Source organism: Nannobrachium achirus (genome assembly GCF_963921795.1).
Source record: "Nannobrachium achirus genome assembly, chromosome: 11".
In the NCBI taxonomy this organism is placed as follows: Eukaryota; Metazoa; Chordata; class Actinopteri; order Myctophiformes; family Myctophidae; genus Nannobrachium; species Nannobrachium achirus.
The window spans coordinates 52928944-52946579 of NC_137820.1; the positions used below are offsets into that span (position 1 = coordinate 52928944).

Here is a 17636-nt window from a genome sequence, read left to right on the forward strand (position 1 = left end):
GCTGCAGACAGAAAGATCCTTACATAATTCCTCCAGGATACTGAAGAAGAGTGAGCCTAAAAATGTACTAAGGGCCAGACCTCTAAGTATTGTAGTGTAGTCCATTTCCTTACCCGGCCTCAACACAGGGAAGAGTGACCTCTGTTGGCCTTTCATTAAAGCCATGTGCATTATAGCCTATAGTATACCAACACAAACACACAGTTCGGTTCTAACTGTTATTACATCTGGCTTTGTCTATTTGTATGTCTGGCCCCATCCCACATTGGCCAAGCTTTGCGGGACGTTTAATGAAATTAACTCATAAATAGCATCGCTCACTTCACATTTGTGTGATTTTTTATCACATTTTTTATCACATTTTTTTTATCACTTGTGAGGACTGTGTAACTTTACAGTAAAGAATTGCCTAAATTGCACATGCAGCAGGTAGCCTACTGTAGTGAACCACAATGACTGTTAAAACCACTGATTCTTATACCACGTGTCCCTCTCTCCCTCTATGTGTCATTGTATAAGATTCGTATAAATGAAAGCATGTTGAAATTATACCATTACTCATTGTGTTCCAAAAGTTTGCTCCAATGAAACTCCCTTAAGAATTCCAAGGGGTCCCGAGACCCCCACTTTGGCAATCACTGACCTCGGGCACTTGTGGAGGATTGAAGGTGAATGACAAAAATGCTTTGTTGCTCTAGATATAGGGACAACCCCCCTGCTAAAGCACCTCAATAACATGACTGCTTAAAAGAGATTGTGCAAGGGAAATTGGTCAGCAAGATCCACATTTGATAAAAAACAATACCCCCATCATTACACATTCACAGACAGACACAAAGACTTCTGGTCAGAGGAGAAAGCCAGATATGTTTTGTCAGACAGACAAACATAAACATACAATACAGAGATATGAAATTGATTGATTGACTGAATTCTTTATTAACAGTTTGCATAGGAAAAGCACAAGACAGTTCAAATGTCAGAATGTCAGATACACGGTCTAATATGATACCAGGAAGCACTATGGCTTGTTTACAAATTGGGGTCCTTTTGTATTCAATTCATAGAGACATTAAATTACATACAAATATACACAGTAAGTGCAAATCATCATATAACAATCAGAAGAACAGTAGAGGATATGGTATTGCTGTTGCCGTTTCTACCTAAAATAGAAAACAGACAAAAATTGCTATATACAGGGCATTTTTCATTCTAAAAGGTAAATGAACTAAAGTGGCTGTAGGGAAATTGGGAATAATTAAATGACAAGTTGCCTAAACAACACTAATTTATTTTGTATAGCCATAATCAGTGGTGTAAAGTAATTGAGTAGATTTACTATAGGCCTATAAGTAAACATTTTAGGTATTTGTACTATTTCCAATTTCAAAAACCTTTACTTCTAAATATTGTACTTTTACTCCACTATAATTATTTGACAACTTTAGTTGCGACCGTCGGTCACAGTTTACTGTCCAAACCGGCACAGTTTGTCCGTATGTATACGTGTAACGCCTGACACTGTGGTTCCCCTGACACATCACTGTGACATCACAGGTGACATCACAGTGATGCCAGATACTCAGAGCAGGGATCTCTGTTTATGGGCATAAACAGGTGACATCACAGTGGTGTGGCTGGTTCAGACAGGGATCTCCATGAATGGACATAAAATGGATTGTATGTTGTGATGTCATGGGAACCACTCTGCCCATATATGGAGATCCCTGATGTTATCAATATTAGTAACAGGACTTCATATCCATATATGGGGAACTGGTCCGATATACATCACTGGCCAGATGGCCAAGACATGGCGCGTGTCGCCTTGAGTTACTTTAGTTGAGTTACTTTAGTTAGCCTATTTGTATTTGATTTTGATTATTATTACAAAACATAGTAGGCCTATAATAGCCTAGATCTACAAGCTCACGATGGATGACTTGAGCATGTGAGCTTGTAGATCTGCTAATTTTCGAAAGATTTTTATACATTTTATAGCCTACATTTAAAACAGGACATTCTGCGTAGTGAGTAGCCTACTTTCTACTTTTGGTAGCCTACTTTTCAGTCCATCATTTTGATACCAATACTTTTGTACTTTTACTCAAGTAGGCTACATAATTATTCAGACTTTGTAACAGAGTAGGCTAGGCTAGGCCTATTTCTACATTGCAGTGGTGGAGATATACTTTAAGCAGTGATACAATGATCTAAGGCCTACAAAGTTTAACATTATAGTAACTTTAAGTAAAACATTTGAGTACTTTTTCCACCACTGATTTTACATGAAACACAGAAGTCCATTCTAAATGAAAGTGTAGGCTACAGTCAGTGGATGGTATTCAACCGCCCTCCTCGCACACCTGCTATGATAATTAACACAAACCCAGTTACACCGAAACCAGTAACCTATCGAATTCGGTGGCAAACGCAATATTGGAATATTGGTTCTGATTGCGTTTGCCAACACGTTTCCGTTAGACCAACGTGTAAATTAAAATACCGGTACTACAAAATAAATTTGTTTGCCTTTTTCAGTATTTTAATCTGTTGCAAAGACCTGAGTTTACAAGTTTATGGGCCGGGGAATCTGCAGAAATTGCGAAACAGCGACCTCGTGAGTCACCTAATTGCGTAGGTCCCAATTTGACTGTAGCAATTAAGCGTGCCAAATATCTGCCAATTTTCCCAAGGTTTTTCCACGATGAGCAGCAGACTCGATTATGCGTTCCCCGGCGGAGATGAAAGCGATTACAGTGACGAGGAGTGGGATATTACAGCGTCAAAGTCTAAAACTCGTGTAAATAATGTTTCATTTATTTGTCAACTCATAAAGTTCACGGCCCTGAACCGGAATTCATATAGGAGTTTAGATTGAGCCTTGTGTGCAGCATGACTGAAATGAGCCTGCTTGCTGGTATTCAATGCAAAGTGTATTCTACTGAGCCTGCAAAACAATATTGGGTAACCTATTGTGCTGCTTGACTCGGTTAATATGGTTGTTTTTGTAGGTTGTGCTCCGTCGTACGACGGTGTCGCTTGCCGAATGTTTATGTACTGTTTATTTCTGCCCACCCTTCCCTTGCCACAGGGAACAATCGTGCCACCAGTTGCAGAACAAGACGACGTTTCCAAATTGAAAAGAGCCATTGCCGATGGAAATGTTCAAGCTGTTGAAGAGCTGTTGGACAATGGTAGGCTTATATATCTTCCATCAGTGTTCATTGGCATAATGGCACGTTGGCAGGTATAGAAGTTAATGGCATGGTACTGTACCTTTCCCCCTCTGGACAGGTGTGGTTGTGTTTATCTGCAGAACACGCATTGCCTTCTCACTGTATTTTGGTGTTTTCACTGTTGTTTTGGTAGGAGACATTTTGGGCAACCAAAACTAGTTAGCCTTACATTAATAAGACTCACCTGCCGAAACCATTTTTTAATGTAAGGCTAAAAACTAGTGAAAACACCAAAGTACACTGAGAGGGCAATGTGTTTATGCAGGTAAACGCCACTATTGGCTGATAACCGCTGGTATAAAGGGAAATGATGGGTAAAAAAATGTATACACACAGTAGGCTATATACCATGGTGCATAAAAATGCTATTTTGGCTTATCCTAGATGCCGGCAAAACACTCTCCCCAAAGATCCATATAGGCCTATTACTGTGTCAGTGATTCTCAACCTTTTGAATTTCAAGTTCATTATCAAAGTATTAGGCCACAGACCCCTATTTGATGTGCTTTTGATCTCTGCAATCTACACTGTAACAGTGATGTCATTACGTGCGCATCCCGCATCAAAAACTCATTCAAGTCACCCAGGGACTCATTCATGTCATGGTCCTGGGGTCCCGGGGATGCGCCTCCATTGGAGTCCATGTTAAAATAATTTACCGCGTCGCGGTAAAAGAAAAACATTTTAAAATTCCACAAAAAACATTTTAAAATTCCACAGACACCACCATTGTTCATGGGTGAAAGCATCCTACTTTACCCTACGTTAACACAAATAAAATCCACGTAGAAAGTCTTAAACAGGCGATAGAAACGTCAATGTTTTGATTCCACTGACGTCCGACGCCATTTTGCGCGCCCAAATTCATTAGGGGCACATGTTTTAGTAGTTTTAGTAGTTCTAAGTTCAAACATTAGCCAAATTGTAAAATAAATATAAGAAATAGGCAAACATTTTGAAAATAGCCGATCTACAAGCTCACAGCGCTCGAAAACATTGTATTGAGGACTCATAAAACTTTTCTGGGACCCATTTGAATGACCACCTGTGGGTCCCGGGACCCATTACATTGAAAACCTAGTAACATCACTGCTGTAACATGCTCACATTGCTCAGTGTTCATTAGCTCTGGTCCATAGCGTTAGTGGAGTTCTCCCTAACGCTATGTTCCTCTACCTCCGTATTCCTTGGCAAAACCGGAAAACCCCGCCGTCTGGTCCGAAAATAACAAAAACTGTTTCGCCCCTCATCAAACCAAAGGTATCATTGGACAGTTGGAAGCTTAGCTACTTAGTGGACGCGGTCTGAGCCCCCCACCACACGATTAAAATACATTTCTAGGGCAAAATGAAAAATATTCCACCGGATGGAGACGCTCGTCCTGGTTTTTACGAAACAGCGCTTCCAACGTCACAGAGTTGAATAACACCCAGTGAGACTAATGCTCTGTGTAATTCGGTCCTCTGACCTGTGCGGCAGTAGTGAGTTGGCACCTTGATGGCGACGACAAATAGTGAGAAACGAGAAGAAATTGAGTCTCCATCCGGTGGAATATTTTTCATTTTGCCCTAGAAATGTATTTTAATCGTGTGGTGGGGGGCTCAGACCGCGTCCACTAAGTAGAGTAAGCTTCCAACTGTCCAATGATACCTTTGGTTTGATGAGGGGCGAAACAGTTTTTGTTATTTTCGGACCAGACGGCGGGGTTTTCCGGTTTTGCCAAGGAATACGGAGGTAGAGGAACATAGCGTTAGGGAGAACTCCACTAACGCTATGGACCAGAGCTAAGTGTTCATTTAACTTCTAGTGCAGAGATGTCATTACGTGCGCATCCCGCATCAAAAACTCATTCAAGTCGCCCAGGGACTCATTCATGTCATGGTCCTGGGGTCCTGGGGATGCGCTTCCATTGGAGTCCATGTTAAAATAATTTACCGGGTCGCGGTAAAAGAAAAACATTTAAAAATTCCACAGACACCACCATTGTTCATGGGTGAAAGCATCCTACTTTACCCTACGTTAACACAAATAAAATCCATGTAGAAAGTCTTAAACAGATGATAGAAACGTCAATGTTTTGATTCCACCGACGTCCGATGCCATTTTGCGCGCCCGAATTCATGTTTTAGTAGTTTTAGTAGTTCTAAGTTCAAACATTAGCCAAATTGTAAAATAAATATAAGAAATAGGCAAACATTTTGAAAATAGACGATCTACAAGCTCACAGCGCTCGAAAACATTGTATTGAGGACTCATAAAACTTTTCTGGGACCCATTTGAATGACCACCTGTGGGTCCCGGGACCCATTATATTGAAAACCTAGTAACATCACTGCTAGTGTACCCTTAATATCGCTAATTTAGCTGGGGAACCCTGGCTGGAACCCCATCAAGGCCTCACATTGGGAAACAGTGCATAAAAATAAAAAATTCTGGTCTGATTGTCATGAATAAGGCTGAACATTAACTGTTTTTTGTTTTGGACAGGTGTGGATGTGGAGACCAGGGTTGGTCTAGAGTGGACTCCTCTGATGTGTGCCCTCAATGTGGCTAACTTTGACTTGGCCAAGCTGCTATTGGACAGAGGAGCCAACTCGAACTTCAGCAAAAGTGAGATTGTATGATCAAATCCCCCAAATGGATGTCCCCAAAATCCCCCCTCCTCAAAATAATTTAAAGCAACACCCAGAGTATGTCACATGTAATGAATATTTGCACCATAATATCATTTCTGTACCACGTACTGAATACAAAGGGAATAAGAGGTTAAGACCATCCTTAATACAGTATTTAATTTCATGTCCACCCACTACACAGTAAAATCTGTATAATAATTTAACACTGAGTGTACAAATGTAACCGGTTACACCCTGCCAATCCGACATGTCTCCTTTCCGACATGTCTCCATTCCGACACTAACCCTATCTCTAACCCTAACCCTAAACTTAACCTCTATGGAAGTGTCGCCACTCCGACAATAAGAAGTCAATTTCGGAGTGGCGACATGTCGGAATGGAGAGCGACACCCAAATGGAACCATTTGGATAAATTAGTATTTTACTGTATACATGACTCATGAGTGAGGGATAGATGCAGATACAAAGACTTTTTCTTTATTTGCTTTTATAAACCTCCACTGGCTGTCTGTTCCTCCGTCAGTCTGTCCGTCACGTCACGTCACGTCACACTTTTGACCCTACTTTTATCTCCGGCACCGTTGCCCATATCCATGCCAAACTTTGCACACACACTCCTTGGCTGGCAAACCACAACCTCCGCCTCTGATTTCTCACGCGCCCCTCTTCCATGAGGTTGCTGACCTGACGGTCGCTTATCTCCCGATTAGGGAGTCTTTACTGGTAGAATCTAGGACAGATTATGCAACAACCGTATCATGTTGGATCCTTCCAGGGTCTGATATCATATCAAACGGCCATATCTAATCCTCCACTGGTCCCCATTGCATTGTGGGTTTCACTCCACTCCCTCCTCTTAGTCGACACACCTTCTTTCAATTTCCTCACCTGCCGCAGCCAAAGTTCCGGGGACCAATCAGGTGTCACGATGCTACGCTTCATCTGCCACTGCTTAATGTTGATGACGTCAGAGAGGAACTCTCTCAAAAGAATACCGCTAATCCGCCGGTTTGTTTTCAGTTGACTCCCTGCCCCCACCAGACACGACATGCTGTCTCACAGCTGAGAAATTGAAGGCATCTGTTGGACCCAGTTAATGTAAGGGATGGGAGCATGCATGCATGAGGAGTTACAGCCTGTGTCTGTTCAGTAACCCACTTTATAATTACCCTGCCCGCATGCACGTGTGGGTGTTTCTGTTTGAACAAAACTCAAGAACAGATGGGGAGAATTTTCATGAAAATTTCTGTGAATGATCATCAGTAGGTTGACCCAAAGAGGTCAATACCTTTTGGATTCAAAGGTTAAGATCAATATCAAAACGACATTGTCCACATCTCGGGATCAAACGTAGCGCAAGATGGTCCGGGCAGGGTTTGCAGCCCCAATGCCCCATGACTTAATACTTCATCATACGATGAATACTGTAGGCCTAGCTAATATAGCCGAGCTACAATGCATCAGAGCTCACTGAGCTGGTAGATCTGGTATTTTTGAAAACTGATAACATTTTGTGAAGTCTTCTGAAAATATTAACCTATAATGATATTCCCAGGTTCAAAGTGGTTCATTGCTTGTACTCGGGGCAAGTAATTTCTCAACATATTGTCCTTTAACCAAAATATTCCCATGCAACATTGCTGTACAGTTCGGTGACAATACTATTCTGGTCAAATTTAGCTGAACATTTTTGCTTGCCATTGGCAATGTATTACAATTGGAGGAAATGTATTACAATTGTTTCACCTCCAGAGACTGATGGAAGTTTTGGGAAAGAGATGAACGCAAAGTGAAGACATTGTTGGCCCTAACTTCTACAAGGATCTGTTTTTAGTTTAGGGCTAAAAATTGTTAAAATTGGGATTGAATGAATGTGCTCAGTGGGCCCTTGCGAACAGAGCTAGACCAATATGTCAGTCTTTGACATATCTGCAATTATGCAGCCGATCTGTCCTGATTTTGTTTTACCACTTAACCTTAAACTATTAAAACATAGACGAAGGGACTGTGATGTCACCCATTTGTTTCTAAAGACCCATGTTGAAGTCTCTAGTTTAGCGAAAAATTGAGTGCAACCGGAAAACGATACGGGTGCGAAGGGGAGCGAGGGGTGGGTCTTCACTCAGTAGAACCCGGGTATCCTTGTCTTGTTAAATTATTTTTAACCATAATTTACAAAATTATGTTGTGAAAGAAGACTTGAAAATAGCAATTGAAATGAGTTAATAAAACCAAGTTTTACTTCCACATTGACTTCCATTCTGAACTGCGGAGCTTGCTTTCAACCTGGCAAACCTGTTTTGAGAATGTCATTATAGTTTTCAAAATTGTGACGCGTTGTGAGCTGGTAGATGAAGCTCACTAATTGCGACTGAATGTCGCATATACTCTGAAGAACCGTGTCGTTTGAGTGTCCTTCCGTACCCCTGTGATGTCAGTGTGATGTCAGCGAGTTGTGACATCACTTCCTGCACGGGGCGGCTACACGAAATGTGGATAACACTATATATGGAGATAGTCCAGTCCATCATGTCATATGGGACTACCGTCATAGACAGTAGCCAAAAGAGAAGGATACACAAGACTAAGAAAGAAAAGGAGGTGGCAACGGGGGCGGCTAGATAAAGTTATTAGGCCTGGATCCGACTTTAAGTCGACGCACAGGATTTCAGAAGTGTAGCGCTTATTCGCTCTTGTATCAAACTGGTACTCGAAACGTTCTTAGAATTTAATATATATTTTCTAAAGTAAATATGGGGGCGGCTGTGAAAAAAAGAGAAGAATAAAAAAGAAAAAAAGGAGGAGGAGGATAAAGATACCAAAAGGAGAGAGAAGAAATGGTGGATGGAGGTACAATGTGCGGTATCCTCCTTGTCAAGCTCGACGTTGGTCATTTGGACCTATACATGGAGAAATGGAGCGAACCTTTTTGGCCTAAACATGGAGATGTGGTACAGAATGACTCATATATGGGCATAAAAAGTATGTCATGTGACATCACTTCCTGTACAGACAGTCAGACAGACAGCCATTGACGCCGGCCTAACAATGGCTACTGTCTATGACGGTAGTCCCATATGACATGATGGACTGGACTATCTCCATATATAGTGTTCTCCACATCTCCATGTTTAGGCCCTATCGCTCACACCCTAGGTGGGGTTGGCGATAGGGCCTTTCTGTGTGGAGTTTGCATGTTCTCCCCGTGTCTCCTAGGGTTGATACCCTCACAAAAACATGAACAAACTCCCCCCAGAATGATAACAACTAGAATCGTCAGAGAAACGCTGTGGTTGGCCAGATAGTCAAGAATAAAGGGCGAGGTCGCATGTCACCCTGAGGTTGCATTACACCCTCAGGTGTCTTACTAGTAATATTTACTTGTTTGACCATGGCCACATCACTCTGACTCAGACATAATCATAAACAAACCCATATTGGCATATTTGGAGATCCCGTTGTCTAGAGCCATAGGATCGCTATGACTATATGATCATGTGCATATGTGACCGACCGAGTTCAAACTTGGCACGCGCATCAGCAAAGACTCAAGGGAGTGCGGTACCGCCGATCCGACCGATATGTCCATATATGGGCATATATGGCTATCCAGTTGTCCAGAACCACCGATGCAAGCAACCAATATGCCCTCTATATGGGCATGCAAATTTACAGTGTATGGGAATATACTAATGACATCACAGATCTCCATATACCATAAAAGGGACACAGACAGACGTAGGTCGCATTTACTACCAAAACCTCCACAGGCTGTCTGTGCGTCAGTCAGTCAGTGAGTCAGTCCGTCACACTTTTGCCCTGCTCATATCTCCACAACCGTTGCCCCCATCCATGCCAAATTTTGCACACACACTCCTTCACTGCCAAACTACAACCTCCAAGGACCCCCGGAGCCCCAGGGACCCCCAGGTCCCTGGGGGACCCCCAGATGTAAAAAATGACCAAATGTGCTCACACGTCACACGTCACACTTTTTCCCTGCTTATATCTCCGCACCCGTTGACCCGATCCATGCCAGATTTTACACACACACTCCTTGCCTGCCAAACTACAACCTCCAAGGACCCCCGGAGCCCCAGGGACCCCCAGGTCCCTGGGGGACCCCCAGATGTAAAAAATGACCAAATGTGCAAAAATGACCAAATGACCACCCCAACGGGGCTGCTCACGGGGAATTCCCGGGGACCACCGACTCCTGCTGCTCCAGAACGGATGCAAAAGTGGTGGCGCCCCCAGTGGAGGACCCCCTGCCACTGCAGCGCACATAAAATGCCGTAACTCGGGCTAGGAGCGTCCGGGAGAGCCGGGGCCGGTACCTATTCGTCCGCCAAGGCAACGCGGAGACCCCACCCCTCATTTCTCACATGGCCCTATTCTAGCGCCACCTTCAGGCCGATTTTTAAAACACATTTTTGGACACTGCTCCTACAGTTTTTGCCCTAAAATCACGAATATCACTACACAGCATGTCTACACTCATGTCATCAACATGGATCAGGAAGATTTGGGAAAAACACATTTTTGCCCTATTTGTGGAGATAAGCCACCTACGGTCGCTTATCTCCCGATTAGGGAGTCTTACTGGTAATATATACATGAATATCAAATCAAAGTTTTTCCAATTAATGAGAACATTTTACACTTCTTGACAAAATGTCATTCAAAACATTGGTAATCAGTGGACTAGGACCAAAATCTAGATCAGCATGGAAAGCAAAAACCTGCCATCGTTTGGGCTCTACTTACGAATATAGCTGTGACTCTGAGTGTATGTACGGATACTTACTTACTTACTTACGAATATAGATGTGACTCTGAGTGTATGTACGAATACTTACTTACTTACTTACGAATATAGATGTGACTCTGAGTGTATGTACGAATACTTACTTACTTACTTACGAATATAGATGTGACTGAGTGTATGTACGAATACTTACTTACTTACTTACGAATATAGATGTGACTCTGAGTGTATGTACGAATACTTACTTACTTACTTACGAATATAGATGTGACTCTGAGTGTATGTACGAATACTTACTTACTTACGAATATAGCTGTGACTTGAGTGTATGTACGAATACTTACTTACTTACTTACGAATATAGATGTGACTCTGAGTGTATGTACGAATACTTACTTACTTACGAATATAGATGTCACTGAGTGTATGTACGAATACTTACTTACTTACGAATATAGATGTGACTCTGAGTGTGTGTGTGTGTGTGTGTGTGTGTACTCTAGCTGACTGCATACATATGTTGTCCCCGTCTTCTGCTGGAGGCTGGCAAAGGAAACAATTAAACGGCAGAGCAGCATTCAGTCACTTCCTAATCGTGTTGTGCAGAGCCTGAGCTGGGGGCTGAGTGGAGGAATGCATGAGTGATTGATAAGATACACAGAACACCAGACTGTCGTCATTCTTCTGCACCCACCGATGTGAGGGTGGCCATGTTTGTTTACCTGAGGCCACCACACACGAACCAACATTACAATCTGTTAAACACACACACACACACGCACGCATGCAAAATCCTTCAGATGTAGACACGGACATGTTCATGTAAGCCAACACATGGAGAGGTACTCATAAGACAAGTATTATGTATGTGTACACACACACACACACACACACACACACACACACACACACACACACACACACTACATACATGCACGACTGTGCATGCACAGATTTGGGAATTTGGTCACTGCCTTAACAAAACTGCAATTAAGTGGTTAGACATCTCTCTTATCAGCTTCCAGATAAGAAGGGTACTTCTCTGAAGTCGGTCAGCTCCAAAAACTACCATAGTTCCTTCTCGTAGATAAACCCTCAACCCAGCTCCATCAACAGGACCTTCATCCAGATTCTTTACTATTCTTGGTTTTAATGTGATGTCACACCCTGCTCTCTCATAACAAAAGCCAGGTATTTTCTATTCTGGGATAGCGTAGTGTCGAAGGCCACATGTACTGGCGTTGGGGTCCAGTTCCTTCAAGGGGACTCTCTCTCTCTCTACTTCCGCTGTGCAGTATCCATTGCTACCTTCCTAATGTCTGTTTGTGACGACAAAATGCACATTAATGTCAGAAGTGAAGGCTTAACAGAGCGGGCAGGAAGAATGAGAAATGAAGCAGTGTAAAAGTAGCTTCTGTTAATTGTTTTGATTGTAGGAATTCATATTGTCCACTTGCTTGTATTTAGAGCATTTTAAAAAGAGAAGCAACTTATCGGTGTATTGTTTTGGTCTATTAACTATTCAGGCCCTATTCTAGACTTTGTCAAATGACGATGTACAAGCTTTCACAGCATTTTACATTTATTTGATAACTACTTAGTTAATGTTTGAACATTTTTGAAAGTGGTTAAGCCTAATTTGTTGTTCTAATGTCCACAGACGGGTACACAGTGCTAATGGCTGCATGCACAGCATCAGCCACTGAGGACAAAATTGCCCAGTGTGTCGAGCTGCTGCTGTCCAGGAATGCAGATCCCAACTTGCAGAACAGGTGAGTGCTGAAAGGAAAATTGGGCCAGTTCAGCAGCAAGGAATAGCTATATGTAAAAACTACAACTTGAAAAATGGGTTCCTATGGGTGCAGGTCTCTGCCAGGACAGGTTGCCGAGCCAGGGCCCTCAGAAATTGGAAGGCAGTTTGCAGCCAATTGGAATGTTGTTTGAAAAATTGGAGTGATACATCTTGATAACGACAGGGGGAGAAATTGCCAACTGACAATTTATGTAGGGGGTCATCGTCAAATGTTGGTATCAAAACAGCCGTGTTTGTGTATGCGTTCTTGGTTTATAAAAGAATAATCACACACTTGAACATTCAATACATTTCTGCATTACTTATTTACAACTCTTGTATCATTCAAGACTTCCCCCTCCTAATGTTTCTGCTTGTTGGTAATGTCGCAGTCATGCAGTGGGAACATCTTCCCACTGTAGCAAATTCTTCCCAGAACACATTGAACTCCGGTAATAATTAGTTTTGCCATGAGGAACGCAGAGTGATCCACTTTTAACATGCTCGCATCAAATCAATGAATGTGCTGTATGGATGCACTGTATGTGGAGATGATGTGGAGTGCGGTTTCAAAACATGTCCATGGTAATTGATGTATAATCCTTCCGTGACTTGCTCATATTTTCAGCAGAACTGCACAGTCAAATTACACTGTGCATAATAACCATTATAGCTACGGCAACTTCCATAGCTATAAGCATACATGTATTATTTTTGGTTGATCACACATGCTGCTGCATACAGTGTTCACAGAATATAACTAAAAGTGCGCTCTTCTGAGCACATTTCTTCACCAGGCCAGGTTGCCTACCCAGGGACTGCAATCTTTGGAAGGCAGTCATAGCCAAATGGAATGGAATCTGACAAATTTGACTTTAATGTGAGTTTGTAGAAGTAGTTGCAAAAAGTGTGTTTGGAAGAAAACACAAAATGGCAGAACTTGTAGTCTGGCTCCACAGCTATAGCTGGGGCCTATATGGGAATCGAAATCGCTACCAGAAGGCTGATTTGAAAATCTAGTGGGAATGTGTGTGGAAGGTTTCACGGCAATAATAGGCTAATGTGAACAAATTGGAATGGAGGTTTGTCCTTGCCCTTCCGGGAGTGTGTGTATGCAAAATTTCAAAGAAAACACATTTTAAAAAAGGTGATCAAATGCTGTACCAAATATCTCATGATGGTTTCTATTATGTTTGACAGCTATGTGGTTGCATTGTTCACCACATCGCTACATAACAGTGTGTGTATATTTGGCCGTTTTGGTTGGAACGTCCTGTTATGGCATGTGCATGTACTGTACAGGCTGGTATCAGACAGGCAGACAAATAAACACACTGGAGTTTACAGGGGGTGGGTGGACTGAAATGCAGCAGGCAGAAACTCTGCAAGGCCTCTACTGTGGCTACACAACACATTTCTCCTAGAAAGATAATAATTTTGAACATTTACTGACTTTGGACAGAACAACAAGACAAGTACTGCAGAGTAACTATTATTCCACCTGAGTTACACCTTCTGATGCTTGTACTTGAATGTTGCCAGACATGAGATAATAGGGAAATTAAGCGGCGCGTTTCTAATACGGCGACGTGAGGCGGGACTAAGGCTGCTATGACGTAATCGCCGTAGCGATCAAAATGGTTAAGCAAAGCCTCGGCGGCGACAGGTTCCCACCCCTTTCACTGAACGCTTTGGTTCCCATGGCGACGCGTACACGCAGCAGACGGAGTAGGCGCTACGTGGGAAGGGACCTTCTGCCGTAGTAGAGGCGGCCGCGGCGACGGCAGGTTTATATATCGAGCGCGGATCATTTCCGATTACCGTTGTCATCTGCCGTTGCCGTAGCGATCTTAAACTCGCTAATGACTTGAGTAGCCTGTGCTACGGCATGGCAATATTTAATGAATGCGTGTGTGACAGTTTCCGTGTCCACCAAGCAGAAAAGAAAAGTAAAAACATTTAAAACCGTTAAAACATCAGTAAGGACTCTACCATAAAAACAAAACATTTTCAAAACAGTGTGGATATGAATAACGGCACAGAGATTTAAAAATCAGCTAAAAGCAAGAGTGAAGAAATGGGTCTTGAGCTGCTCTTCAAAGCTATCCACAGAGGCTGCCTGTCTTGGGAGTTTATGTCATTGTAGGCACATCGAGCAGGTCTGCACTAGAAGACCTGAGGGGGTGGTTTGGAACATACAGTATCACTAGACAGGCAGGTGCCAGACCATTGAGATACGATATTTTTTTAATCATTCCTAAATACCACAGGAGCCAGTGTAGCGAAGCTAAAACTGGGAGTAATATGTTCTCTCATCTTAGTTGTGGTTAAACCTCATGGCTGCCGCCAGAGTTTTGTAGAATTGCACAGTAGGATGTTGTGTTGCATCACATTTTGAGCTTACTGTACATTGATATGTATCTGGGGCATTTGTTTATATGGTCAGTCAAATACATCACAAACCTCATTTTAAAATATATTGAATTGTAAGTAAGTTGAATGGAGTTGGGCCCTCATATTGGCATCTGTGAATGTTTACTATGTCAGGCCAAGGAATGAGCACCCCCGCACTAGTTCCGTGTTTAGCTCTCTCATACTCTTACTGGATGACCCCCCCCCCCTCTCACACACACACACACACACACACACACACACACACACACTCTGTGTGGTGGTAGGAAATTGATTGTTTCCTCTCTAGACAAAATATTTGAAGAACAGTTAACGAGAGGCAGAGGTGTGTGTGTGTGTGTGTGTGTGTGTGTGTGTGTGTGTGTGTGTGTGTGTGTGTGTGTGTGTGTGTGTGTGTGTGTGTGTGTGTGTGTGTGTGTGTGTGTGTGTGTGTGTGTGTGTGTGTGTGTGTGTGTGTGTGTGTGTGTGTGTGTGTGTGTGTGTGTGGGGGGGGGGTGTACGTATGATCGTGGCTGTCAGATGAGAGCAAAGGAGGACAGGGGTGAATGTGGCCTCACAGAATGAACCCACTCCATGTCCGTTTTACGTATCCGTATCAAACCAGCAATTAACACCAGCTGCGTGTCCCTCAAGCCCAGCATAAACAAATGCTCTGTGTCATATCGCCATCCTAGGGAGGGAAGAGGAAGATGTGGGCCATACATGGGCAACTGGCGGCCCGTAGGCCCCCACCTTCACTTAATGTGGCCCTCAGGTTAATATCTGAATACTGAGATATTGATTTCAGCTGTTACAATTCCAAATTTGCAAACATGACCTGCGGTATAACTAAATGCATTAGACATTAAATCAAAATGTTACATTTCAGGATTACAATTCTCAATATACAATACAAGCTCAATTGTAGATCTGCTATTTTTGCTTCTTTTGTATGACATATAGTAGAATGACAAAGTACGTTATAGCAATATGCATTGTGGCCCTCTGGAGTTAGTGTGGAAATATAGTGGCCCGCTCCATCATTAAAATTGCCCTCCCCTGATGTGGGCTCTACCACTCATACGTCCTTTGTCCTCCTTTGGACAGTTTCTGCTGGTCCACTCGGGTCCAGTTGTCTCATGTTGTCTCCCAGACTGATGTGTACGTTGGATCATATCAAAAAGGCCTTGTGATTGTTTCCTGATCAAGGTCACAACCTGTAATCAACTAATCATTAACTGCATTAACCACTTAACCACAGAACATAGCCTACAAGCTCACAAATCATGATGAAACGTGTTGTGAGCTTGTACTTGGTATGGATTTAATATTTAAAAGTGCTTGTTTAATCATCTTCATTTGATTAAAACTCAAGCCTGATCTGATCCAGGAGATATTACTGAGATGATAAAAACTTGTCTGAATGAGTTGGCTCTTAAAGGAGGCTGGAATCATAAAAGACACCCACATTGATTTGGCAACGGACTTGAGTCTTATTTGATCCCATCCTCCCACACTTATTTGATCCCAGCCTCCCACACTGACCAGTGTGACTCCCACCACAGAGCTGGCCTTCCTCGCCGGTCTGTTCAGCCTTTTTGCATCCTGGTCGCTGTTGCCTTCCCCAGCAAAGAAGGGCTACTATAGACCGATTTCTCAGAGTGGCATCCATAACTGCGGGTTCACACTGTGTGTGTGTGTGTGTGTGTGTGTGTGTGTGTGTGTGTGTGTGTGTGTGTGTGTGTGTGTGTGTGTGTGTGTGTGTGTGTGTGTGTGTGTGTGTGTGTGTGTGTGTGTGTGTGTGTGTGTGTGTGTGTGTGTGTGTGTGTGTGTGTGTGTGTGTGTGTGTGTGTGTGTGTGTGTACACTGACACCGCTGCTACACTACTCTGTCCTTTCTTAAAGAGGGCATCTGTGTTTCTTGCAGGTGTTGCTCCGCATGTCTGTCAGGTTACCATGTAGCCTGATGTTCTTCTGAGGCCTGCTGATATGTTAGTCTGTACTCCAGGCCATGAAGTTGCATTCCACATGCTTGACTGACGGCTTCTCTGCCATCAGGAGAGCTTGCCTGGGGTTGAGGGCACAACCACAAACGTGGCTCTCAGAATGCTGCCCATGTCCTTCAGATGTGCATATTATGCTCTGTGAAGCAGGTGGATGATTGCATCCCCTATGCCGGTCGGGATTCTATGGGTGCTGAGGGGTGGCCCTATAATGCCCCGTCAAACCTATTGAAGAGGTTTTAACATGGCTGCGACTTTGCCCATTCCTTGGAGCCTTGAGCCGTGGTGCTTGACTGCATGTGACCAGTTATTTTCCTCAGCTCCTCCCAGACATCCATAGCGAGTTTGCCCTCCGTCTTCTCCTTGTAGCTGTTCTTCGCTGCCCTCAGCTTATTTTTTTCCGATCTTTTTTCTCAGCTTTAGCCCTCTCTGGACATAAAGGCTCCTTGATTTATGTTCAAACAAACCTAATCCCAGCCTGTTGGCCTGGTAGAGATGAAAACAAAAATAAAGCCTTGTTAATGCAGTGCTTGTTGTTGTTGGGGGGGGCACACCTTCTTGGTGGTAACCCAATGACGACTGATGAGACCTTCAAATATCCTCTCTGTGGACCATCTGGAATACTTAGCACTCTAGTCTGGAAACACTACGGTTGCGATATTTAGTGTGGTTGTCCTAACAGGCCAACCAGACTATAGTACTGTATTTGTGTGGTTGCACTCAGACTATAGTACTTGTCCGACTTTATTTATTTATTCTAGATAAACGTTATTTTGCAGCGCTACTCCTCCATATGTCAAATCG

General features: G+C 43.0%; 1 protein-coding gene across 1 annotated transcript in view; it reads left to right on the forward strand.

Moving 5' to 3' along the window:
• Window positions 1-2710: 2710 nt before the first annotated feature.
• The window catches only part of asz1 (ankyrin repeat, SAM and basic leucine zipper domain containing 1), a gene marked incomplete at both ends in the record, with an annotated part of 33025 nt that continues 18099 nt past the window's right edge, over window positions 2711-17636 (forward strand). The window contains 4 exons of the mRNA XM_080737178.1: window positions 2711-2806; window positions 3098-3200; window positions 5730-5852; window positions 12308-12419. Coding sequence (XP_080593304.1) covers window positions 2711-2806; window positions 3098-3200; window positions 5730-5852; window positions 12308-12419 — 434 coding nt within the window. The remainder of the gene's footprint in view (window positions 2807-3097; window positions 3201-5729; window positions 5853-12307; window positions 12420-17636) is intronic.